The sequence below is a fragment of the Megalops cyprinoides genome, chromosome 17 (genome assembly GCF_013368585.1).
Source record: "Megalops cyprinoides isolate fMegCyp1 chromosome 17, fMegCyp1.pri, whole genome shotgun sequence".
Classification (NCBI taxonomy): domain Eukaryota; kingdom Metazoa; phylum Chordata; class Actinopteri; order Elopiformes; family Megalopidae; genus Megalops; species Megalops cyprinoides.
Window position 1 is genome coordinate 9,440,351 of NC_050599.1, and position 26,950 is coordinate 9,467,300.

At 42.8% G+C, this 26,950-nt stretch overlaps 1 protein-coding gene and 1 non-coding gene across 2 annotated transcripts in view; both read left to right on the plus strand.

Annotated features, from left to right (window-relative positions):
• The window catches only part of dpysl5b (dihydropyrimidinase like 5b), a 45,320-nt gene that overhangs the window by 4,765 nt on the left and 13,605 nt on the right, over positions 1–26,950 (plus strand). The window contains exon 2 of the mRNA XM_036549572.1: positions 6,294–6,558. Coding sequence (XP_036405465.1) covers positions 6,298–6,558 — 261 coding nt within the window. The 5' untranslated portion in view covers positions 6,294–6,297. The remainder of the gene's footprint in view (positions 1–6,293; positions 6,559–26,950) is intronic.
• On the plus strand, positions 22,415–22,497 carry trnal-cag. Its single transcript has one exon. It is a non-coding gene; the product is annotated as a tRNA-Leu (tRNA).

Consider the following 26,950-nt stretch of genomic DNA (forward strand, 5'->3'; position numbering starts at 1 on the left):
CACACAAAAGCACATGCCAATGCCCTTTTCCCACACTGTGACTCAGGGTGGGAGCGCAAGAATTAGCCTCAGCTGTTGCTTTTGAATCATACGGCACAAATGACCTTCATGTTTTAAGAGATTTAGGAGTTACTAGTGAGTCCCATGTTCTTTAACCAGTTTTTAAATTAATGTGGTATTATTGCATCAGTGTGTTTCAGAGAGGTCAAGTTGGAACACAAAGGGTGTGACTGCGTTTCAGGCGACACAAGACCACGCTAGCTTTCATGAGGAGAAGCATTAGTCACGTTTCATTGTGGCAGTATACAGTATGCTGGATGCCATATTGACATGTGCTGGGTTTCACATAATTCTTAACATTAAAGCTTTTGCGCAATGCCGAATAATTTGTCACTTAACAGTGAAATGTACTGCACCTAAAAAAAGAAGTCAATTATAGCCCTCATTTTTGAATTTCCTGTGGCTACCATTTCTCATTCCCTCTTGCACAGTTGTTCGTTATGTAGAATACCATTTGTCAATACTCCTCTTTGTTGTCTTATGTGTACTTTTAATAACGCTCACGCTTTTCAGCTGTTTCCTTGGTGCTGGTAGACCTATAGGTCCTGTGTGCTTTTAGGATTTTATGCTACAGTGAACAGAGAGTACACTGTTTCAGCAGTGACCGCAAGGAAGGGTTTTGGAGCAGACAGAGTGGAAAATTGCAATTTGATCCCTTAAATATCCGCTATCGAGGCGAGGCGTTAGGAGCGGCGAAACCCTTTGGCTTCTCTGGGTCACGCCACCCCCATCAGTTTAATATATCACGCTGTAGGTCATGATTTGGCAGAGAAGTCAGTGATTGATACCCATTAGTAGATTAAGGGCAAGTCCTCTAACTCAGTCTTGGAAGTCATGAGGAAAAAGCTTGAATACCGTTTAATCGGAACACAAATTATAGTGTGCAGGAGCCAGGAGCAGGCTGTATTTTGCGTGACTTTTTTGCTGTTGGTACACAAAGGCCTGATGGGTCTGGGGAGGCAGCATGAGCTGGGTGTTCCATGTGCAGTGTGGAAGAGTGGCTGTTTATATAGTAAAAGCTGGGTCTTAGAAGGAGTTTTTGAAAATTTTTTTTGTCCTTCACTAATACCACAAACACAAACAAGTGACTAGCACATTCCTGCCCTGCAGAATCTTCACTGTTTAGATTAATACGTTCATCCTGGATGGATGTTTCCTGTTTTATCCTCAGTAAAGTTACACTGATCTCATCTAAGCCTAAAGCATTAAAAAGAACTTCTTTGCTTCTTTGTATAAGCTACAATCATATGATACATTAAATGCATGTTCAGCAGTAGTTGTCTTATTGTGATACACTTTGGGCAGAGGGTGTTACGCTTAATTAATATCCAAAAGCATTTGAACCCAATTCACTCAAAGGGTTAAACAGAATTTGTGGACAATCAGTACCATGTGTGAGTATCTGTACTAGGGAACAATTTACAGTATCGCTCTGTCTGCGTCTTTGTATTTTCAGTAGCAGCACATTGGCTGTCTATGACTCCACTGCACTTGTAGTATATCCAATATGGGGAAACAAACAGTCCCTTTATGGTGATTGTCAGTGCCATGAATGGTTTTGATGGCATTGCTCGACAATGGATGCTAATGACTAATTGGTATGGCATTCTAGACATTGCAACATTGCTAAAAGGCTGGGCCCTCCAGTTAGGCTAGAAATTAGTGCTGCCAAGCTGTTCCCATTGACACTTCCCTGCCCATTAGGTATAATCACTACATCCCTGGGTGTAAACTGAGCATATGTGGCAAACTGGGGTTTTCAGGGACGTAAAGCACTTAAATTCCAACGCCAGTGAAAGATTTCCATTTCCAACTGTCGACACTTTGTAATTCCACATAAACTATTCATTCATTTCTAGCCAATCGTAGTCATATGTGCCTAGATGACACAAAAAGGGTATGCGTCATGCCTGTTGACTGTAAATGGTGCATTCCCTGAATGAGAATATGAGATTCAGAGAATAGAAAAATACTTTCAAAACTGAAATGCATTTTTGTGTTGATAATGTAAAAATATCTTTTTCAATCAGAGACTATTCTGTAATTTCATAGTTTGTTACTGCATTTATCATTGTTTTGTTTTTCTTTTTAAGGAAGAGAGTATAGAAAAGTAAAAAAAAAAAAAAAGCTTAGAGCTTTATAAAACTTGTGACCAGGATGAACAAAAATTGTATTCTAAGATTTTGTTTGGCACATCTGGATTTAGCATGTGGGCTAATCTCTGATTTCTTTATTGCTGGGGATTTTTTCCCCAGACTGTGATGAGCTAGCCCTGCCATCAAAGCACACTGTCATTCTCTGAGTCCGACGGGGGATTATTGTCTGAGCTGAGAGCTTCATTCCTGTGTAAGAACAGGAAAGCGATTGGTGCTCTTCTCTTTCCCTTTGGATGCATCAGGGCATGAAGGAGCAACATGTCCAGCTATAATGAAACCCCAGTCTGTTGATCTCTACACAGAATTCACACTCTGCCTCTACACTTATTCTGGAGTGCTTCAGGAAACATCCAGCTGTGTCCTGTACATCAGTTATATGTAAGTTATATATAGTAGCTTGCCCCAGAGAACGGTCTTTCCCTGGAATGGAGTATAATGACATGGTCAGTATGAATATTCAGTGACAGTGGAATGAAGGTCTTGCAGCCCTATGGCCTCATTTAACTTTAAACATTAAAAGCATCATTGTTTTGGTTAATTAATACATAAATGAACAAGTAGCCACATTTATGCTTCCACAGTATTTACATTTTTTTTTACATCTATGTTCAATAGAGGTGATTAATGTCCCTACTGCAGGGCTCCTTACATTGGCAGGCATAGCCACTGGTCTCAGTTCAGATCCATCTTTATCAGAGGTTACCATGACAATGCACAATGCTCTCAATGTTTTCCACTGTCATTTTTGGCACTGAGGCTTGCTGCCTTGGTCTGAAGTTTTTTCGCTCTACAGTACCTGGCACTGGGTGTCTCTGTGGCCTGTGAAGCATTTCTAATTGAATTATTCTGTGCTACTGTAGCTGCCTAGCTACATTCATCTTCTGCTTTAGTCATAATTAATAATGGCGATGTGCTTTGGTTTCCTTTTTATTCAGTTTCACTGAAATCTGGAAGATTTAAACAGAATTCAGAATTAGGCAGATTATGAAAAAGAGACAGGGGTGGGGAGGGGGAGGTGGGTAAATTTCCTGTTGTCGATTTTTTTCAGTTTTCAATGATTAATAATTTGTTACAGTGCATTGCAGAAGCTTTGTCGTTATTATTAGAAGAGGGCATAGGTGGAAATTAGCTAAAGGCAAATTTCGCACAGATACTAGGAAGTTTTTTTTTTCACCTAGACAGTTAGTAATTGACAGTTGTTAATGAGCAGTCTTAGTGGAAGGAGAAAGTGGATGGATTGTTCATGAAAGAGCTTGACATACTGCGAGATGCAGTCTGGTGAAATGGTGAACCTAGATGGACTAAATGGGCTGCTCTTTATCAATGTCCATTAACCTTCCAATTAGCTAAAAGTGTAAGACTAGTATTGTTTTCAGCGATTCATCATTGAAAGGAGCCACCATTGGAGTGAAAGTGTTTTTCACAGCAGAGGATCTTTGCTTCAGTCTTGGTCTGATTGCTTAGTGGGATATGTTATTTTGCAGTAGGGGATCTTTGATGTAGTTGAGAGGACTATTCAGGCGGGAGAGGAGGCTGAGGACTCCACAGCTGTTTCCTGTGACTCATTGCCTCAAAATCCTGAAAATGACAGACAGAGCAAAATTGCTGTTTTTTTTCACCCTCTTTCTCTCATAGCATGTAACACATTGCCTTCCTTTGGCTGTCTGCCGCTTTTTATCCTTGAACCAGGGATAAATCATCTTAATTCAACAAACTCTGAGAGCATAGCTAAGTGTTCAACACTAGTGACCCTACCTTCCTGACCCAAATAAAAATATCATTAGGCACTGATTTAATGGTCAACAGTGATCAGAAGACACTTTTTGTACACCCTTTGCAAGCATTTTTTTACAATAAGTCCCTGCCTCCTGAAATCATGGTGTCTACTGAGAATACCAACAGCTAAAGATGACTCAGGCATCTGTTCAATTTCCTCAGTCTGATATGCTAAATCTGAATGTTTTGTGTGTGTGTATGTTTTGTAAACTAGTTTTGCACATGACTGTTTCCCTTGTAGAGCCTGTACATCTCTGTAGTACATAATTCATACTAAAACCTGACAAAACCCAGTAGCTGTAAGGGCACAATGCAAAGAACTGTAAGAACATCTGACTCTACTATGTAATAATCTGGAATTCCTGAAACATCTGAATTGAAAGATGTCACCTCACCATTATGGTGAACAGACAGATTAAAGGTCATCCATTGCTTCTCTTGGAAAAATGATACTTAGCTTACCTTATTGTCACTTATAGTCACATTTAACATCAATGCTTAGCTTCTGAGTTGAACTTAGAAGATAAGTCTCATGGGAAAAGTTACCAAAAAAATTAGAAAATGAACTCCCAGTAAGATGTCTGATTGGACATACCACATATACACCAAGTCATTAGCCCATGCATGGATGATGTATACATGCTTACTGAGTCCAACTGAAATCTCTCCTTGGGTTTCATTTTAATGGGACCACCCAAGTAGCTTTTAAAAAGCTTCTAATCACAAGTTACTGCTTAACAGGGTTTGGGATGGAACCAGATGCCATATGAATTGTAGAAAAAGTGGTGTAACATAATTTGCAGATGGGTGAAAGTTTTGATCCAATTCTAGACCTGTTTTTTCCTCTTTACTCATATAACTGCCAGTGTAGCAATGGAGTGGCAAACACTCATTATGAAGGTTAATAGTCTGCCAGGCTGTGTGTTGAAGCAACTACTTTAATGTCATTTTCTCTGAAAACATTTCACATTAAATGACTTGACTCTTCTGACCACACATCCCTCACAGATTGGGCCATAGGAAAGTTCTGTTCATCTCTACTGTCGTGACCCGTGGATGTAAATGTTCCTTGAACATTGAGTTTATATTGTATAGTTTGACCTCTGACTTCTTGTAAACTTGTATACTGTAATTGAATGCAGAAAAGTGGCCCTTTCTGCAGGCAGAATTCCTCAACTAAGACAAGAAAACAAACATTGAATTCAGCAATAATTACATAGTTTTAATCTGTGTTGTAGATTTTGCTTAGGTATTTTGCAGTCTTGTAGTGCCTTATGTGGAGTTCATTAAAAGTGAGTCTGACTGAAGACTCTGAATTGCTATATCACTTTACTTTGTATTAGTGCAGTACAAAATGTAGTTGAAACCTATAACAGACAAAATTTGATCTGATCTGATATGATTTGATCTGACATAATTTGATATGATTTGATTGACATTAAGGCATCTGTATTTAGGCATGTGATATTATTTTGGTTAGGTCAAAGCAGACAAATGAATCCCTGCTCCACTTAATTTTTTTTAAAGTCTCTAAATAATTGAGTGTCTTGCACTTTGCTGCAAGACATTAAATATGCACTCTAAAAGCACTTACAATTTTTTTTTGTTTCTGAACTTGTGCTTCAAATGTGTTATTTGTTGGTAAGGAACCTCATGCAGTTTCAGTATAGGTTTCATATAGATTAGATTCTGTGACCTAGTAACCTGTGGTCAACAGTCTGGTTTCTGGAAGGACACAGTACCTTTCTTCATGACTATTTAACCATGATCGATAAATTAACAGGCCATCCAGAACAGTGAATGGTTTTGCAACGTGTGATTTCAAGTATTTGTGTCAGCAGACTAGCCCATTAGTACACAACATGTATGAACCCCTTATTTATCATTTCATTACTTAATCATTAATACACTTGGTCTCTTACTGCATGACTACATCCACCAGTGAATTGCTTGAGTCTGTTTAGATGCTGGTTAAGTAATGAGTTTCATGTTTCTTATATGTTATACAATATTGATGATGGAGATGCCCAATAACCCTGCATAAAATAATACGATAGATGTTTTCAATACTGATATCTTTGCTGTGAGTCACAGAAACAACTGTAGATTGATTTATAGAGTTTATTATTGAAATATTCAATCTTGGCAGCTGTAGAGTGCACATCCTTATTCTGTGTGTGTGTGTGTGTGTGTGTGTGTGTGTCTCTCTCTCTCTCTTTGTGTGTGTGTGTGTGTCTGTGTGTGTATGTGCATGTGTGTGTGTGTGTGTATGTGTGTGTGTGTGTGTGTTTTCCACCCCAGGACGATGGCGGCGAACGCGGCGACGATGCGGATCCTGATCAAGGGCGGGAAGGTGGTGAACGATGACTTCACCCACGAGGCGGACGTGTACATCGAGAACGGGATCATCCAGCAGGTGGGGCGCGAGCTGATGATCCCAGGCGGTGCCAAGGTCATCGACGCCACGGGCAAGCTGGTCATCCCGGGCGGCATCGACACCAGCACGCACCTGCAGCAGAGCTTCATGAACGCCACCACCGTGGACGACTTCTACAGCGGCACCAAGGTACGAGCGCGTGTGCCGGCACGCCCCGCAAACCCGGCCTCCCCTGAAACTCCAGGGGAAGAAGTGTGTGAACCTGTCCTTTGTGTGAGTTGCTATAATTACGTGATCAAATCAGACCCTTCTGATATTACGAGTGTATACATTACAGAGGTAATGAAAGTTGAAGCGAAGTGCAACGTTGAACGTCATTGTTTCATTGCTGTGGTGTCGGAAGCAGGAATGGAAGATCAAAAACAAGCTTGTAGCATCATTTTCTGACAGGATTGTTATGAAGGTCCTGTCGGGGCCGTGAAATGTTTGTGTGAAGAGCGGCACGCTCTGCTGAACAGCGCTGCTTGGTTGTACTGTGGTGTGCGGTTGTTAAAGCAGAGGGATCATCACGGGGAGTCTGCTCGTCTTTGGCAAGATGTCAATCGTGTGCTGCTCCGCCCCTTGGCCAGAGCCAAACGGTCAACTCAAGTCAGCTGTCCCACCTCCTTAGCCATGTTGCTGGCAGGACTTCCACTTCATAGTTAGAGTTTGAAGTATTTTTCAAACTCTCTGTCCTCTGTGCTTCACTTTACATCAGCATCAGTTTGAAATGTTTCCCAGTGTTTTCCCTGTTTGAGCTGAGTTTTACTTGTGGAACTGAAGCAGGGCCATTTTTGTCTCAGGGACAATGCTGCACAGCGGATAACGTTAGATGTGCATTCGACTCAGTGAACCAGCATGGGCCCCCGTGTGAACATATGCATATGTGGAATCCAGGCCACAGCTGTCGAAGGGGATTGGCTACCAGCGCCTCTAGTGGGTGTGGCTTCGGAGATGCGGACCCACAGACTCACAAAGGCATTCTCTGGATCGGAGCCCAATTCTGCATTCTGAATTGGACATGCCTAGCAGAGCTGGTTTAATTAATGCATCCCGGGGCCTGCGGAACACTCCGCTTCCAGCTCAATCTGCTTCCGCCGGGGCCCTTGGGAAACAAAGCAGACAGCCGCCTTGACGGATTTATATGGAGCGCTGGAAGTTTGGATCGGGGGGCTCTTGCCAGCACTGCTCCAGTATGTGTCAGAGTGAGGTCTTTTGGAAAATTTGTAATGGGTGCTTCAGGTTTCAGCTTTGGAAGTTCAGACTGTTTGTGTGCAGCTATGTGGTCATTCTGGGCAGACATTAAAGGTCATTCCCTTCTGATCCTGATCCGATAGCATGTTATCATTTCGCTCCTCGGTTTTTTTGAAATGGCAAACTTCCAACAAAGCAGGAAATGGCACAACTGGGTGTGCCCATACAGAGTACGTGGCTCCCGTGTTGATTACGCTTGGACTCCAAGATGAAAATGTTTGCTCTGTAATATTTGCCAGGGGAAAACACATATGAAATAATTGTAAGAGGAAAACCCAAAAGCTCAGATATCCATTCAAAACTGACCGCCATCTGTGGTGGTATGGAAAACATGGCTCTCTTGTTTCCCCTCGGTCAGAAGGATTGGTTTTGTGGATCTGTGCTAGGGGTACATTTTGCTGGGAGGTGTTTTTTTTTCTCCGCTTTGATCCCTACTCTTTGCGCGGGCAAACTGAAACTGAAAAGTCATGGCCCATGCATGCGGGATTATGGGAAGAATTTGAAAGCACTGCCCAGACCACATCATGGAAAACTAGTGTACAGAGGGAGAGCACTGCTGCCAGGGCTGTGTGGATTTTGGTAAAGACGCACACACAGCCCAAATGTGAAGCAAATCACCATGGAAGGAGAAAACTTAAAATGCTCTGAGGCAGGAGTAAGGGGGGATATGCCAGCACCCTCCAGAGATTTTCTGCATTTGGTGCAAGGCTGTGTCTCAGCAGGATTGATTATTGTGTCAGAATCCTTTGCATCTCTTATGTCTTTGGGCACTTAGCAAACCCAGAGATCTAAGAGGGGCCAGATTGACTGAACTTTCTACCCTGCTGATTGAGAGATGAGACTCCCACAGCCCCCTGCCCCCCACCACCCCCAACCACCCTTCTCTGCTTTTAACAGCTCCCAACAATGGGGTCATGAGACCCTGGTTGGGCAACGGGTGGGGGGGATGGCGGAGACACAAAAGGAAATCGATCCTTTTCCGGAGGTTTCCCAGGTCCAGCGGGGAGTGCTACGGAAACCCACCATCTGCCACCCTCTCCAGTCTCCAGCAGTACACCACTTTCACCTTGCTGCCCTGGCAACGCCCCCCCCCCCCCCCCGCCCCCCAGCCTCTTATAACCCTGCCCTGCTCCCTGAGTGAACCAGTGGAAAGTTACATTTAGCCTCTCTTGCCAATCTGAATACTCAGAAACTCAGAAAAGAGGTTTAGGCCAAAGCAGACAGGTTGACATTTGCATGTGTTTCAAGTAAATCATTGAATGTAGACATTTTAACTTTAATTTCTTAAACTCTTAACTTTTGTGATCAATTAAAAATGAATTGCTGTGAAGGCCAAAGAGCCGCTTTTCACGTGGTTTGACCACAGGATTTTTGTGGTAGTGGGTGTTTTACATTTGCTCTCCTGGTGATGAGCTACCACAGGCTAGGACCTTGTGTGTGCCACCCATTGTTTTTCATAGCTCTCCTGTTTACAGAATAAAAATATCCCGAATGATGACTGCACCTCTTTGTTGCGGTGACGTTCACATGCTGTCTGCAGAAGCGGCTGCTGTGTGTCTTCAGGTGATTTGTTATTTTCGTACAAATAGAGCTGTAGTTACAATGTAATATCTGCTTAGTCATCTTAGACACGTGCCCCACCCGTTTTTGACATTCTCCTCTTCTTTCTCTATCAGTCTGTACACAGCCATCTTTCTGCATCAGTCACACGCTATGTGATGTTGTGTTTTCACACTGGGATGTCTGGTACTATAACTCTGTTAAACTGTAGAGGCAGGACTCGTTTGAGATCCTTTTATGGCATGAAGACTCATATAGGCTGAGCATATGGTGTGACACTGAAGCAGTAATGAAAGAATTGCATGGTAAAGAGATGACAAATGACGGAAATTATGTGTCGCACTGAGACTGTGTTGCCTCGAAACCCACAGTGTGTCATTAACGTAAATGGCTTGAAATCAACAATACACTGTACAGCACACTGATGGTGAGGTATACTCCTGCTTCCCTGCGTTTTACACCAAAGAGCCCTGAAATGAATCAGCCTGATGAGAATGTGTGCAAGAAACGCTGCATTAGCAGAACCTGCTGCCCCAGCCCCATACACACAAAAAAGGTTCTTCTTTCCTCTGGGTGGCAATTTATTTTTTGTTTTTATAATGTGCATTATTTGTATTTCGACAGCTGTTAGACAGCCATTAATGAGTAACCAAACACCAAGATACTCTTTAATGGGGCTAATGAGGCAGCACAGGGGGGTGCTGCCAGCAGGGGCCCTGTAGTGGCTCTCACAGATGCGGAAAGAGGAGCGTGAGAGCTCCATGCGTGGACACTCGGGTGTGAGTCATGACCTCGTCCCTCGGTGAGATAATTGAGAGAAGAACAGGGTTGTGTCTCGGTCACAATGAAGGGGCTATCCGCGCAGGGACTGTGTGTGGCTGCTGGTGACTTAAGGAGCATTGTCTCTTCATGTCCATCTGTCTCATTCCCCATCTCTCTCTCTCTCTCTCTCTCTCTCTCTCTCTCTCTCTCTCTCTCTCTCGCTCTCTCCTTCCTTCTGTGGCGAGCACAGAGACTGTGACAGATTATTGTTGGTTTCCATGGAAACCGTTGGGCTGCAGAGACGGCCTGTTTTCACTGGCGCCATTGTGTTTGGGAACAATGGCCGCTTAACACAGGGCCCCGGTTGACGCGCTGCCCCACCGCGACCCTCACCGGGGCCAACTGACACCTGGTGTCCCCGTTGCATTGTGGGATTGTTGGCTGCTTGATGATGAAATGCTTTCACAGTGGGTTGGGTCCTTGGCACTTGCCAAATCTCACCGCTGTGTGGGAATTCTTTATTTTTCAGCATGCCAGTGTTCGAAGTTTCCGGGGACATCTCTCTTGATTAGCAGTAGAATGAAGTTGTCAGCCCATTGTCTCTGGTTTACAATTGCTGACGTTGCTTGGACTTGACAAAATTGGATTTTACTGTCCTATTAAGTGTGAGATGCTAAGCTATTGGCCTTTTCATATCGATTCAGCAGGCATGTCTTTTCAAGATTTATAGAACAGAGGAGGATGTTCTTGTCCCGTTTCTCCAAACATATCAAATCATTCAGCCAGTCAAATTGTATTCTGTATCGCTCTCTTGTTAAAAGATTTGTTGGCGATGGTGTCACAGATCACGTTTTGTATGAACAGTTGTAGTTACAGTGGATGTAACTCAACATGTTCAGCATTCAGCGGAGTGTTCAGGATTCAGCATGTTCAGTGAACAGCGTTCAGAACCTCTCACTTCCTTCCCATTCCCACCTATCGCTGAAGAGTACTGCACGACTTCTGTTACCCAGATAGGAGACGCGGCGTGTTCCGACCTATGTGTCGGGGCTTTGATGTTCTCCTAATACCATAAACAGCCCAAGGCCCCTGGACGCGGGGACTGCGCTGAAAGAAAGTGGGGAGGAGAAGTCACACAGTCTGGTAATTCTGTCTGCAGGCTGCTGACCCTCCAGACTGCTCCTTGACGTGTGTCCTTGTTCACGGCTCTGATCTGACGCGTCTCCCTCTCCACTGTGCTCAGACGTCGTGTTGCGATTCCATCATGTTTTCCTCATCGCCATTCTACCGGACATCTTGCATTTGATGACTTCTGTCTCTCAGTGATAATCTTTGATTTATTTATTTTTCTGCAGCCCTTTTATTGTTTACTTTATTCAAAAGGATTTGCCCCTAATAATAAAAGTCATGCCATTTCACCCACATCCTCAACCCTTAAATAACCTGACATTCACCGCACCGGCGTGAAATTTTCCTCTAAAATGGTTCTTTTTTTCCTATCTTTGATGTTCGTTTTAGGTTGCTCGGCGTGAAAATCAGTATGACTTTTTTCCCCTCTGTGCAGACGTTCGGAAGGTTTTCCACACTTTTGAAGGAGAGAGTTGCGGTTTGATTTAAGCGTGCAGGTTTTAGAAGGTCCAGCGTTGGGGCCGGTCCAGTTTGCAGTCTGACGCTGAGATGCAGATGGTGAGCTGGATTAAGTCAAACACTTTTTTAGAGTGAAGAGCAGAAGAATGCAGCTGGCTGCGTGTGAAATTGGATTTAAGTGTACAGAAAAGTCCCCCAGTGTTGGATTTGTCACACTGCACAGAGCTCTGTTCAGTTTAGAGTGTAACAATGACACCTGACATATGGGAGTTTCATGAATAGGTGGATGGTCACCTCATCTTTATATAAAAGTAGTATGTTGCATATACTTACATAATACCAAGAAAGGCAAGCTAAGTCATACACAGGCACACACACATATATTATTTATATATAATATAAAGGGTCTCTCCAAAAAATGGAACAATGTTGATGTTGATCATACTCCTTCAAATACAGTATGTGTAGCAATCAAAAACACAAAGACAGAATAATGCCTACATTGCTGCCATTTAAATTCTGCACTTGTATTAGCCAATCTGCGTATAAAAATAAGTTTGGGCTCATTCATATCTGAACAATATTCAGTCAAGTGTAATAATCCGTGAAAAAGCCATTTAGTATATGAACACAGTGAGTATCTTAGCTTAGGCTAATTACTGAAGCACTTAGTATGTAAAGTATTTTGAGAATAAATTGTGCAATTTAGTAAAGTGGATGATGCCAGTTGACATGGCAAGGGAAAGAAAAAAACCTTTTTCAGACGAAAAACATTGGCATCTTGAGTCTTACAATAGTCCTAAACCCAAGAGAAGCAGATGAGACATTGTGCATTCTGCAGAGTGCTCTGTCTTAAAGGCAGAAGGAAGATTGTGAAGAGCAGGAAGGGGACAGGGAAGATGGAAGGAGAGAGGAAACGAATGTGAACCAGCAAGGCGTCTAGGCCTGAGGTGGCACTTCGTAGCCCATAGTGGCAATCACAAAGACACTCGAAAGTAATTAATCTGAGGCAAATTGTTATTTTATGCTTGAGGTTGGTTAAGAATGTAGACAGCACGCCAGCGTTGTAGCCTATTTAGCTTCCCGAATCCCCACAGTGACGTTCAGATAATTAACGTGGGTCATTCTGTTTAACAAAGGAACGTGTAAAATCACTGTGCAGTCAAATGCATTTTATTCCATGTTTGCGGAACAAAAATTCTCAATTAAATGACAGGAAAGTGTTCTTTAGAACAGCAAATGCATTTCATCCATTCTTTTGTAATTCTGAGACTAAAAATTATCATCGTATTAGAGTCAGACATTCCTGGATGGTGCACAATATATGTGTACAGAAATATTTCATGAAAATATATTTTTTTTTCATTTCAATGGACATCATGAGGTGAATGAAGTCATGCTTTGGCAGACTGCTTTGTTCCAGTAGATTTATATAGCATACAGTTTGTTGTGTTTTCTGAAGCAATACAGCAATACTGAACCTTTCTGAAAGGGACATTGACAGCTCCATATTTAGGAACTGACACCAGCAGATCTCAGGGTTACAAGGCCAGTACCATTATCACCACACCAAGCTGCCATCATGTACAGTATACTGTGATAGTTACTAAGTCTAATATTGAACCAATGAGCTTACAGAAGCAGAAAGTTCATAGGTTCATACGGACACACCATGGCAGCACTATTAGTTCAAATAGCATTTTTATTATTGGTAAGGAGTTGAACAAATCTAAGCCGTTTGGGCAGGATCCCAGACATGTCAGTGCCGTGGGTTATGAACCTCTGGGCCTGTCTGTGTCCTTGCTCGCTGTGTGACGGTGCACTGGGAGAATGCCAGCGTAGCGCCCGCCCCGTCTGACGTTTCTGTCTGGACGGGGGTGCTGTCCCCGCCACCGGTGCTGAAACTCACATGAACTGATCCTCGGGGCAAGATTGTCCAGTCGAATTTTGGTGATTCCAATAATGCGCTGCTCCCCAGTCAGCATTTCTCATTGGATTTCTGTAGATACAAACTCCATTGCAACAGTCTAGTGAAGTTAGACGGTGAATTTAGACACAAGTTGTGAGCACTGCATGGGAAACTTTTTCAGTCAGCACTCTTTGTGTTATTCTTGTCCATATTCAGAGCAAAGGAATAGCAAATCTGCGACAGATTTATTTTCAAACCAACTGTCAATGTGACATGATAGTTTGTACTGTTCTTTGCACAGCCTTAAATCAAAGATTTTCCTTTTTCCCAAACCATCTTCCCTCTTGTAACACGCGATTTTTCTGCGTGCCATCTACCCAAACAAAGATCCCAAGATCAGCTTTATGTCATATACAAACAGCCTCAGGAAGCAGATAGTATTTGGTAAATCCCGTGTAGCATTCATCAAGCGTGATGTACCTAGGGGTTCTTTACAACACAGCAAAACTGGATTTAAACTTAATATCCAATATAAGTTCTGACGTCATATTGAACTATCAGAATCAAACTAAATGCAAGAAAGCCAAGGGCAAAGCAAGTCAATTTATAAACTCAGAAGCAGAAGTAAAGACAACAGACAGGAGCTCTCACAGGAACTGTGGCTCTTCCTGTTTTAGAGCATCACCTGATCAAACCTGGGCAAAATGCACAGCTTTGTGGGAAGTGGAGTCCTGCTGTGCCAGTTTCTTCGGCACCCCCAGTCCCTCTGGGATAACACATGTTTCTAATTCTTAATATTTCAAAATGTTCTCCCTTCCTTTCTGCACATTTTTGTGACAGTCTGTAGGGAATGTGCCCTGGCAACACTGTATTAATGTCCAAATTATAAAGGGAAAGCATTCTTTCCCCAGAATTTTGTCTTCAGAAGAGCCCTCATTTCACCTGGGGACAGAGAGATTATGTAAACTACTTTCAGCATTTGTGTAATCATACAAAAAAATGATTATTTGGAGTGGTGCATTCTTATTTTAGAGTTGTTCCTTTTATTTATTTCTGTTTCAGTTATTTTAATTTAGCCCCAGTGGAAAAACAGAATAGAACTGTTTTGTTCAAATCCTGTTGGCTGACTCGCACCACACTCTATTCAAGAAGGGGATATTGTTTAAAGGATGTTCCAATTATTTCAAAATATTATTCCAAAGATTATTCTGAGGACACCTTAATATAAAAAAAAAGATTATACTGAGTTGAAAATTAAAGTAACTGTCCAATATTCGAGGGGAATGTACTAAATACTGCTTCTGTGATGGAGTGAATGTTTTAGGAGACAAGCAAAATAAGAATCAAGTATGCTTGTTGTTTTAGCTTTGGATGTGATGGTAGTCCTTTGACTTAGAATTTGATGTATTTAATTTAGATGGGATTAGCTGGAAAATTTCACGATTAAAATACCTACCTAAAGGACTCATCAGAATGCATAATTTCACAGTGTGAGGAAGCTGGCCAATGCTTCTCACAAAACAGCAGAATAGAAGGAACAAATAAACACAAACACCACAAGCTGCTCACAAAAGAGTCCCTAAAAGCAGCCACACACTGGTATTTAATGTGTATCTGATTGGGGAGGTGTGGTCAGTTAACCAATGGCTGGCTTCACACACACATCAATTACAATTACCAACAGTTAAACAATTATGTTACATTATTACATATGGGGTTTAAAGTCATGATGGGGGAGTGAGGCTATATGAACCTTATAATAGGTGAAGGTACCATGTTCTGTCAACTGCTCACTTTTATGATGTAATTATACACTTTGTGGAGTTACTAATAGCACGTAATAACTTCATAGCATTGGCATTCATAAAACTTCACTTTCCCATCCCTAGTTTAAAGGCTGCATAAAGTCAGGAAATACTCAGAACACCAAAATGTTTGGAAAAATTAAAAAATAAATAAAATGCTGCGATGTGTCAGAAAATCCTTACATTTGCTTTAACCCTGCAAAAAAGGGGTTCTTTCTCTAGAGTCACCATTGACAGACTGTCATGAGGAAAAGATGACTGAGAGGAGGAAGAGCCTGACCTTTTCCCTGTTTGAGACCACTGCTCTCATGGGGAGACCAACAGAGACACAACTGTGCTGCTCCATCCTCATTGAGAGAAACCAGCAGGAGACCCCTCCCCCCATACACACACACACTCACACACACACACACAGGAATGATGCAGTGACACTGAGAAGCATGGAACTCCATATGTTCCCCACCAGCAGAGCCCCGTTACTGAAAGGAGAGGTGACGAGCCAGCAGACACAGTGTCAGCGAACCCCGGAAGCTCTGCCATGCGCAGTGCACAAGTTCAGGAATCATTTGACATTACAGAGGCCCTTGCGGTTACTGATAAATTTATGCATGAGTTTATGAGTCATCATTCCGCCCCAGATGTAACCTTAATTTCGAAGAGATGGCCATAGCCATAAATAGATATACTGTTTGCTGTGCCATTACATAGGGAGCAGAAAGCCTTGCTGTGCCATTACATAGGGAGCAGAAAGCCTTGGCTTCTTTTAGGGTGTAATGATTTGCTCGCTTCTGTTGTCTAAAATTCAGTATCTTCCACTGTAAGTGATGAAATTCAGTACTTGTAAAAAAAAGGCAATTGTGCAATTACATTTTAGATGCTTAGTGTGAAGTTGCTGTTTGTCTACACAGCTGGTTGTTTATAGAAGTATTTTAGGTTAATAACCTTGCTCAAGGTTTCAGTAGCTGTGCTTCATCCTGGATTCTAACCTGCAGCTTTCCAAACTTAGTCCTTTAACAACCATACCATCACAGCTAATAAAATTGGTGTAAATAATAGATACAGTAATGCTAGAGCTGGACCTGTTGTGATGCATTCTGTTCATATTGCTGTGGTTTGGAGCGTTGCTCTGTTGCCTTCCCAATTAAATGACAGTGCCAGGAGAATAGAGGTGAGAGTAGAGGTGCTAAGGGAGTCTTTGCCTTGCTAGACTAAGGGAGTACGTTGCAGACACAGGAGGCGGAGGGCTCGTGCTGCACGGGAGATTTGCCAGTGAAATCAGACACCCACGCGTTCGTGAGCGGATGCCTCTCTGTCCTCTGCTTCCTCATTGGCCGGCGGGAGGACAGGCTGTGTGGGCGGGACACGGTGGGACTGGGGTGCATCACTGAGCATTAGCAAAAGATTATTTCATCTGAGGGTGAACCTGTCTCTGTGAGAGAGCTCTGGCTACAGACAAGCAGTTCTGTCGAAAAAATAAATAAATAAATAAAACAATTTGGTCCAAAAAGATCAAGTTTGCATGTATGACATTCCTAATCGTACCTAATTCTAACCTCAACCTCAACCTCAACTCCAGCTTTGAGATCAATCCAAACTTAAGCACCAACCCAAAATTTGCCTCTGGTTTATGCATCCAGCATCAGCCTGTCTCTGTGGTTGTGCTGTGCTCTCTACAATAGAGAGGGGGAGGAAACTGCCAGTCAAGTGGATGCTTAGAGAAGTGGAAAACGCTTTCAGAATTATGTAAGATGTTGGTTTAAATTTGAAATGTATGCACCATTCATCCATGAAAGGCCATCTGTACTGCTGATGTCTCTCAGTGCTTGCATATGTAAATATTCTTTTTAAGAAAAAGGAGAAGGTCGGGACGAGTTTGCTTTGTGCTGTCGAGAAAGGGTTATTCACCGTATGATCATTTCAGACTCCAGCTCCTGTAAGTCTTTGTGTCACTGCAGTTATCTGAATGCCATTATTATCATCTCCTCGGTTTCCTCAGAAAGCATCCCGATGTTTTCGATCATGAATTAATCACGACCCTGAATCGTCTTATCCAGTGTGGCTGTATTAGAGTTTATGCAGCACTGTCTGACTTCCCTAATGAAATTATTTACAGTCCCTCTCACCACCTGCTTACATATTGGTCCCTAAATTAAGATTCATGCACACTGCATGACAATGTGTGCTCCTGCCTCAAGGCCCTCCCTGTGAACCACCTCCTCCCATCAGCTAGACCATGATTCCCCTGGGTGCATTTAGCCACGCCCACACACAGTGCCTCCTCTTCCCATGTAATGGCTGCCACGAGAGACTCATTGTAATTTATTACCATTAAATCTACAGCATGGGCAGTAAATGCCAGCATGCGTTATCGTTGTCATTCTTTTTGGTGGTATCCGAGAAGGCAATAAACTTGTATGGCTTAATTGGCAATTATGTTTATTTACTTGATTAATTGATTGATTGATTGATTGTTTAATTTGTGCCTCTGGCATAAAAAAACATCTGTACTTGCCATTATGTTCACCCCAGAACCGCATATTCAGATAGAACCATCACTAGGGAATTTTGTAAAACACCAGTTAACAGTTACTTGTTTCTTGTTGGGCCTTATCTTTTTGTTTCCTGTCTGCTTTCCTTTGTAGAGGAGGATATTAAAATAGATTAAAAACTCACTGAAAAGAGCTGTCATCTGGCAGTTATATATAGCACAACTATGGTATTTTTCTCATCCTCTCAAAAATGTTATGAATTCATTTAGAAGTGGAAACTACTAGTAACGTTCTTAACTTGGCCTAAGAGGGAAAGCTGATGAGACAGATCGCTTACGCTCTTCCCATAGGATTGTGGCTGTTATTTCACCTTTGGCCAAAGCAGCCAAACAGATCATGTCCAATTAACATCTTGTGTTCTTGCATGTCATCTTTTTTCCAGGAGTATCAGTCTGCTCAAAGGAAGAAATTGTACTTATCGTTTTATAGAAGTAACGGCTGTTTCATAATTTCACAGTATCATTTTCTACACACCGATTACATTACGTTATTGTCATTTAGCAGATGCTGTTATCCAGAGTGACTTGCCTATGTTACAATTTTTACATGTTATCCATTTATACAGCTGGATAATTACTGAGGCAATTGTGGGTTAAGTACCTTGGCCAAGGGTACAGCAGCAGTACCCCAGCAGGGAATTAAACCTGCAGACTTTTAGTTACAAGCCCTGCATCTAACCACTATGCTACACTGCTGCCCCATTAGCAGTTAAAAGGAATGTGGTACAATTTTGCTCTTCATTCAGGCGGTCATGTCAGTAAAGGTGCTGTTTCTTAAATTGCACGTGGTTGAGGCTGACTATTATTATTGTTATTACCACCATTTGACAGACTGTTTCATTCACATGTACTTACATGGCTCTCATAGCAAGATATATTTGGTGCATGTCATAGAGCGGTAAAGACATACAGGAATTTTTCATCCATGACCACAGGGTGTGTGTGATTCTCCAGGCCCAGACCAGATACACTGTATGCAGTGTTGCAGTATTGCCAGTGTGATGTCACTGTATCAAACAGAAATACAAGCAGGATTTTTCCTCACAGTAAGATATCAGAACCCTGGACAGCAGCCACTTTGAATTTTCGGGTGGGCTAGTTAATCCTCATGTTTCATTCTTTGTCCGTAACTTCGACTCATGAATTTAAGCCGGTGTTTCCCTCTTGTTACAGATGGAGGTGTTAGTGTAGCAGGTGACCTGTTTTAGGCCAGCATGAGGGCTGGATGTCTCTCATCTGGGCCAGCTGCAGTGAGCTCTCAGTACTGCGACCCCCTGAGACCTAATGCCTGCTGTTATCTGCAAACCCCTTTGGACTTCACTCTGTAATCACAATGTAATGCAGCCCTGTCAGTCATGGTGAATATGTGAGTTAACATGGTTGTTATGTGGTACTGTGTAAAGACTATGATTTAAGTTTGTTTTGTGGGTCATTGTTGGGTTCTACATGATGCTGTAGGTCTGTTGCTCTTAAGTACAATATTGGGTACTATGTTTTATGTTTTCATTTTAGCACTGTATTTCAGCTTGACGCATATTTAATGTGACTTCGTCTTTAATGCCCTTATGTCCTGTTTCATTGTTATTTTGGTATTGCATTCATTTAATGTGCCATATGAGCCTTCTGTCACTCTGGATAAGAGCATTTATCTAATAAATTGTCAAATAATTATCGTTTTCATATGCAAAGGTGGCTCTTTAACTGGAGTGTGAACATAAATGAACGTGGAAATTGCTTTTGCAGGGAAGGAGAGTGACTGAGGGGGCATTCAGTCCAACTACTATGGCAGCGTGTCCTTTAGCTTGAGTGACGAACTTAAGCAAGGATTATAATTATTTTTGTGAGTTTTACACCATCATTTTAACATTTCAACAACATTTAAACAAACATGTGAAACCATGTGTAAGAATATAAAAGAACTAATAAATGTAACATGTGTTCAGATTTGTTACCTACAGTTGAAGAGAAAGTGCAGAGAGAGTGTGCCTGGACTGAGTTTCCCTCTGGAATGCACTCAGCATTCGAGAGAGAATAAGATGTAGTAGAACGGTAGGTTTGGCTGCAGCTAACGCACTGGTGGTGATAGATTCAGAATGTGTAGTATGGCACACAGGAGGCTCTGTGTGTGTATGTGGGTGGGTGGGTGGGGACTGCTGACTGCTGTTACGAGATCATGGGAAAAATTGGGGTGGGCATAGAGCTGCTGATAGGAATCTGTGTGTGTTGCCAAGGTTACAAGATGTGCTTCCCCCCCCCCCCCCCCCCCCTTCCTGGCAACACCCAGACTGCCATTAATGCTCCCTTTCTTCAGGAGGTCTCATCTGTGCAACACTGACACTCCTGACCAATCCCCCCACCCACACACACGCACACACACACACACACACACACATACACGCACACACAGACACACACACACGTACATGCACCACACTTACAAACCCATAGCCACACAAAGATACACACGCACACACTCACACACAGACATGCACGGACACACACATACATATGCATACACGCACCACAGTCGCACAAAGGAATACATACACACACACACATACACACACACACACACACACACACACACACACACAGGCACGCGCCACACATACAAGCCCACAGCTGCACAAAGGCACACACAGTGACACGCACACACGCCCTGCTCACAGCTGCGAGTGAAACACTCGACAGGCGAACCCCTCGGGTAAGGGCTTGTGCGGGACACTCATTAGCTGCTATTTTAGAATAAGGCCAATTATTCTTCATTGGAGTACTGCGCTGTAATCAAGCAGAGACAGCTGCCGGAGTGAAACCTGGACAGAGACCTCTCCCTGGAAGTCAGCGGCATGAAAGGGGTCTGTTCAGTAGAGCTGTAGATCAGCTAAACGACATTAAGTTTTTGTCATTATTTTGTTAACTTTGTGCTTAACCTACATCATAGGTTTCAGTTAAGACATAAATAAATGGCTTCTTGGTTGTTAAGGGAAATTGTTTCATTATGTAGGCCTCTCTAGTAGACTTAACATTATGAAACCGCTACTTCATTAAATATTGTCAAGTGATTAGCTGGCTAATTGCAAAATGAACTAGTAGATGTACTTTGTGGTTATTTTTATATTGAAGCACGTGTCAGTTTTAAAATACCACCGATTATCAGGTATGAGGACACTACTGTACTGATGTGTTTAAGTGAGTCATCAGAGTAATGGTGAAAAGCAGGAGAATCAGCTCAGGCAGTAGAGAACGAGTTTTAGCCGGAGGCTGTCCTCACTGCTACGCCTGCTGCAGATGCTCTGTGCGACCACGCCCGCTCATGAATATTTATGATGAGGCAGCGAATCAGAACACTTTCAGCGCCAATCAGGTTTGGAATGCTGAGCTGAGCACTATGAGCTGAGGCAGGGGACAACAGGTGAACACCTTGGTGTTCCGTGACTGCACACACCTGGCAGTGAGGCTGCAGAGGAATGTCGTGGTGCCTGAGATTTCACCACCATGCCTTAGATGTAGGTCACCTATATGAGAGGTAAACCGGAGCCAATTCAACTTGCTCCCCTTAGCTGACAGTCAGCTATACTCCAGGCTATGTGCCATCATTCCCATTGAGATCCATGGTGGTCAGCAGACATGTTTGACTGTACTATAAGCCAACAAGCGATGGTGATGAATACGGCTGTTAGCGTGTGTGAATCTGCAGTGTTAGCCTGACCTAGTCTCTCCTTTGCAGCCGGGTGTCCTCTGGCTGTCCCTGTTAATATTCTCTGTGTAACTGTGCCAGGCCAGACAGAGTCAGACGGGCCCAGTCTGCAAGGCTGTCTGTCTGCAACTCTATCTCCAAAGGGAGCCAGAGACACCATGAGCTTCATTCCAGATTTTCACACGAAGAAATGGAGAATTTGAGCCTCTGTGATGCTGTACTCCACCCTCAATGAATTTTACTGTATAAAAATCAGTTCATGTCTGGCTACATTAGTGGTTCTCAATATAAATTTTCTATGGGTATAAATTTGGTATCATGAGTGTCACAGGCAATAAGCTACTGATGATAGAGTGATTTAGCTAGCTATAGTAAACGCACATTTGTCCACAGCACAAAAGATATATTAAAAATTATGATAGTGATGAATAACAGGCAGGGAACAATTACTCATTTAGCTAGTTACTGATCCCAAAAGGCTTTCAGTCACAAAATGTTGAAGGTTAATGGATTATTGTAGGTAAAAGGAGATGTATGTTAGCATTTACATCTCAGAAGCCTCATTTTACCCTAGTGACCTATTTTAGAACATGATTTGTGGGCGTGACAAACACCTCACAAAGGCGTGAACATGCGGAAGGACCACCAGGCTCTAGCTGGCATGACGAGTCAGGCTTTGTGAATATCCTGAATTGACCACTAGGGGGAGCCTGGGTAGAAATGAGGTGCACCAATGAGGTGAGGGTCTGCAATGTCTGATACTGATACTGTCTACTAGTTTGAATCACATTTGTAGTTCCATAGGTGATCATCAGTTGTTAATAATACCAACTATACAGAAGTTATTTTACCTACACGCATATGGTTTTCACTGCATACATCTTGTCAGGATGGCCGAGCGGTCTAAGGCGCTGCGTTCAGGTCGCAGTCTCCCCTGGAGGCGTGGGTTCAAATCCCACTTCTGACATAATAATTCTTTTCTGTACAAGAATGCTAATTAATACGAAATGTGCAAAATTATAGCTTCTCTTACGGCGTAATGCAATAACAAAAATGTAGAGCATTGAAAAGCTGAGTAGTACCAACTGTCACTTTTGGAGGCAGCAGTGTAACATTGTGGTTACGGAGCAGGAACCGTAACTGAAAGGTTCGATTCCCTGCTGGGGCACTGCTGCCATACTGGGCAAGGTACTTAACCCAGAATTGCCTCAGTGAATATTCCGCTGTATAAATGGATAACATTGTAAAAAAACTGTACCCATTGTAAGTCAGTCTGTATAAGAGCATTTGCTAAAGGCCAGTAATGTAATATGGTCAATATGTCAAACCATCTTTTCATTCTTTCTTTTGTACACAGCACTGCTCTCCACAAATGCTCTTGAAGTGCACACATCATTGTTTGTATTGTGGCTGTTATATGTTACGTGGTTTTGTGTTTTTAACTCATGTTAAATATTGTGCATAGTCCTCAACAAATAAAAAAAATTAACAAAGGAAACCAAATATACCACCAGAAGCTTGCAGCTGGGAGGTTGAATGATTCATCCAGAAAAGTAGTGGAAGCACATATTGTATGTACTCATCGCAGATTTTTATCACAGTGCAGGGCCAAATTATTAAAGATTTTAATGTTTCAGTGTTTCATTGTCTTAGTTTCAGGAAATAGGCAGTGGCGGAGTAGTCATTGTGGTGTCACTTCCGTGTGTGACAGATTGACACTGAAAAGCTCTGAGATAAGACATAATTCCTATTACCATCCAGTTAAAAGATTATGCGCTCCAATTTTTCTGCTTGAAATGGCTTTCCATTCTGACATGTGATATTTAAGATCGTTCTGCTCTAATCCTGGACACTTTTATTAATTCATCCTAATTCTTTTGCCAGAAGCTGTCATAAAGAGCAGTTTCCCTGAGAGATAAGCCACACACCCATATGAACTGTGGCAGTGTAACATAGTGGTAAGGAGCAGGGCTCGTAACTGAAAGATTCAGCCGGTTCAGTTCCCCGCTGGGGCACTGTTGTTGTACCCTTGGGCAAAGTACTTAACCCAGAATTGCCTCAGTAAATATCCAGCCATATGAATGGGTAACATGTAAAAAATTGTCACCTATGTGAATCTCTCTGGGTAAGAGCATCTGCTAAATGCCAGTAATGTAATGTAATTAGAATACCTCTTGCCTGGGTTTAAATTGTAGGTGTCATGATACATAAATCTGGGCCTGGCCAGGTGGAAGATGCATGAGCACATTACAGTGTTAGATGGTGGACGGTGGTGTGTATTTCAGTGCTGGTTTTGCTACATGAAGCTACTAAAATTCTACCCATTGCCTTGTTTAGAGCTTTGAGTGCGGTGACTTCCTGGATGTTGTACACCGGAGTGAATTTGAGTGCAATCCTGAAGCTGGCTGGGGAAGGGAGGTGGATGGGCAAGCTGTTCTGGGGCTTCCTCTGGCCTTGTTTGCCGACCAGCCTTGGTCTGGGGGAGGTGGATTGTAGTTGTCTCTCTGCATTGTCTGGACCGCGCTAGGATGAGGCTGAGAGGCCCCGCCTCCCTCCAACATGCCCCGGGCTTTTTTTCCCAGAGCTTGCATGTCACTGCAGTGCCCTCTTCTCTGCATCACATTACCCCAAATCCTGCCTGATTCCCCCACGTGCCCTGCTACAGGGACGCGTCATTCCTAAACAGAGCAGTCCAGCTGCCAGGGGGCAGGCAGCCAAATTCATTTTAAGAGAGGATCCCAGTCAACATCTGTAAATGCAGACATGTGATATAATGTATCAGTGTAACAGAAGCTGATGTGTCTGGCATTAACAGTGGATTCATTTAGCAGAAAGTCGGTTCCGTAGACAGTGCATGCATTGACATATCATGAGGGGTATACAAGTATATAGTGTGTAGAAGTATACAAGTACACACTTGAAAGTTCAGCATCATAGTGCAGTTGCTTTGACCTGCAGATATGCCGTTCAGAGGTATAAGGTACCTCACTCTGTAGCTTCTGCTGCACCTCAGTACTGGCCTCTTTATTGTGGATATTAGGTATTTTGTCCATGCAAGTTTTGTTTATATAATAAGTGAAAGTGTAGATTTTCACCAGAGTTCACCTTTGGCATGGAACATAAACTGAGATGATGATGTTGATTTGGGAAGTAAATGAATGCCTTCATCAGAGCTCTAAGTTCCTCAGAATGTGGAAGGCCTTGACAGAACAATAACTTAGTTACAGTGTAGTGCTGTCTCTGTTATTAGGTCTGATGAATATCCAATTGTGTCAGTCAGTACTTTAAAGAGATGTGATTACCATTTGCCCTTTTGTTGGAAAACCAGTGATGGAGTAAATAACTCTCAAAGCCAGGGATCATAAAAAGTTATGCTGTGCGAGCAATTAAAAATAACTATAATATATGGATTGTCCATTTAATTCTGCTGATGAGGGGCTAAATGTATAAATGGTTCCATACCTTATTCCATAACACAAAACATCGCAAAAATGGGCATCTGGTGTCTAAATTGTCACACTCATGTGCACTGAATTATTCATTGCACACTTCCAAAGTTGAACCTTGAACTCTGTACATATGTGCGAGTCAAGGTGTTTCTAAGAGGGTGGCTTCGTGTAGGCGTTTGAACGCCTTCTTCCTACTGTCCTTATGCTTATGTGCTGAATTTAAAATGTTCGTTTTAGTTTGAGCCATGTCTTGGACAACCATCTGTATGTGTGGGCGAAATCATGATTTAAATATTTTTATTGTTTTTCTACATTACTTTTGCAGGGGGAGGGTAGGACTGTAAAACCCAACCAAATGTGTCCTGCCACAGCGGACACATGTGGTACGGGCACAGAAGACATAAAACACCTGTGAGTGCTAGGGCTTCATTTTTCTGCAGAGGCACTCCGACTGCAAACAGGACTGAACTAATGAAGTGCTTTGTCCATTTAGGCCCCTCTGCCTCTCTGCATTATTAATCCTGCAGATGGCTTTTATGCTGAGTCACTTGCAAAAGAGTTGAACCCACTTGCATCACGGGTATTTTACCGGAACATTCCAGCCAGAGTGGGCACTTAAGCTGAAAGATACAGAAACGGGGTCCTAGATAAGAGCTGAACTAGCAACCTCCTGGTTATGTGCTCAGAGCCACGGGCCATAACCACACCTCTCTGCTGGCAGGCAGCCTGATTGCTGTGTCCACACGAATGAGTGAATCCCAATATGTCCGCCTCCTGCTAGCAGGATGACCAGACTGCAGGCCTCACACTTTATCAGGAAACCCTTATCCGTTGGCAACAACAGAACTGGTTAAAAATTCATGAGAATATGAGCACAGATTTTACTAAGTCCAAGACCTGGCTCGGATTCCACACAGACAGTCTTCCGAAATTTTCGGCTGATGGCTGTAGCTGTTGGCTCCTTCCCCTGGCTAGTTTATGTGCCTGGAGGAGCATCAACATCGTTCATCGTTGGTCTCACCCCAGATGCAAATGCCGCCTCACCACTGTCTAAGATATCCCAGTGAGAGGATTTAAACAGAACCAATTCGCACTGCTTAATGACCTTTCTGAGGAGTAATGGGAGTAATGTCTCGATGGCCCGCTGAGAATCGCTCCCGTTGGAGAAGGCGGCGGTGATGAGATAAGGTGTGTCAGCAGTAACGAGAGGGAGAAAAACAGAGAGAAACAGGGCAGCAATGAATGTTATTCTGAGTAATGATGACCGGGCCCATGTTCCGGAACCCTCTGCCAGCATCAGGAGAGGCAGAGCATGTGCATGCGGTGTCTGAGTTCTGCGTGATCACAGAGACCATTAGCTGACAGAGACTGTCAGCTCTGTGTTCCATCCGTCCTCCATACCTCGGTGTCAAGTATGTTCATCTTGGTTATAAGAGGCTGCGGCAGTGTCTGCTCTGGTGTGCTAGCTATGGATTTAGCATCTTTTGCCATAATATTCACAATGTAGCGGTAAATGAAAACACTTTTCTGCAATGGCAAATGCAGTTTACAATGAAAAGTGTGAGTATTTTCACACTGAGTTGGGTATCTGTTCAGTAAACAGAATATCTGTGGTCAGAAACACTGGGCATGCGTTCCGGCATGCAGCATGTGCTTGACAATGCACAGGCAGTAGCTACATCATGCCGGGAGAGTGCTGTGGATTTGTGTCTTTTGAGAATGTGTGTACAGTGACCACATCATGCCTCGACAACACTGTGGATTGGGATCTTTTGAGGAAATACAGACAGTGACCATGTCATTCAGAGAGAGCTCTGTGGATTTGGGAATTCGAGCTGGGTGGATTTCACCCAGGTGTCAAATACAGTAACCACATAGATGGTTCTCTAAATGTATCGGCCACATTTTAGTTTGTAAATGCGGCAAACAGTCTTTCTCTGAAAAAATATTATTATTGAACATATTTTTTTT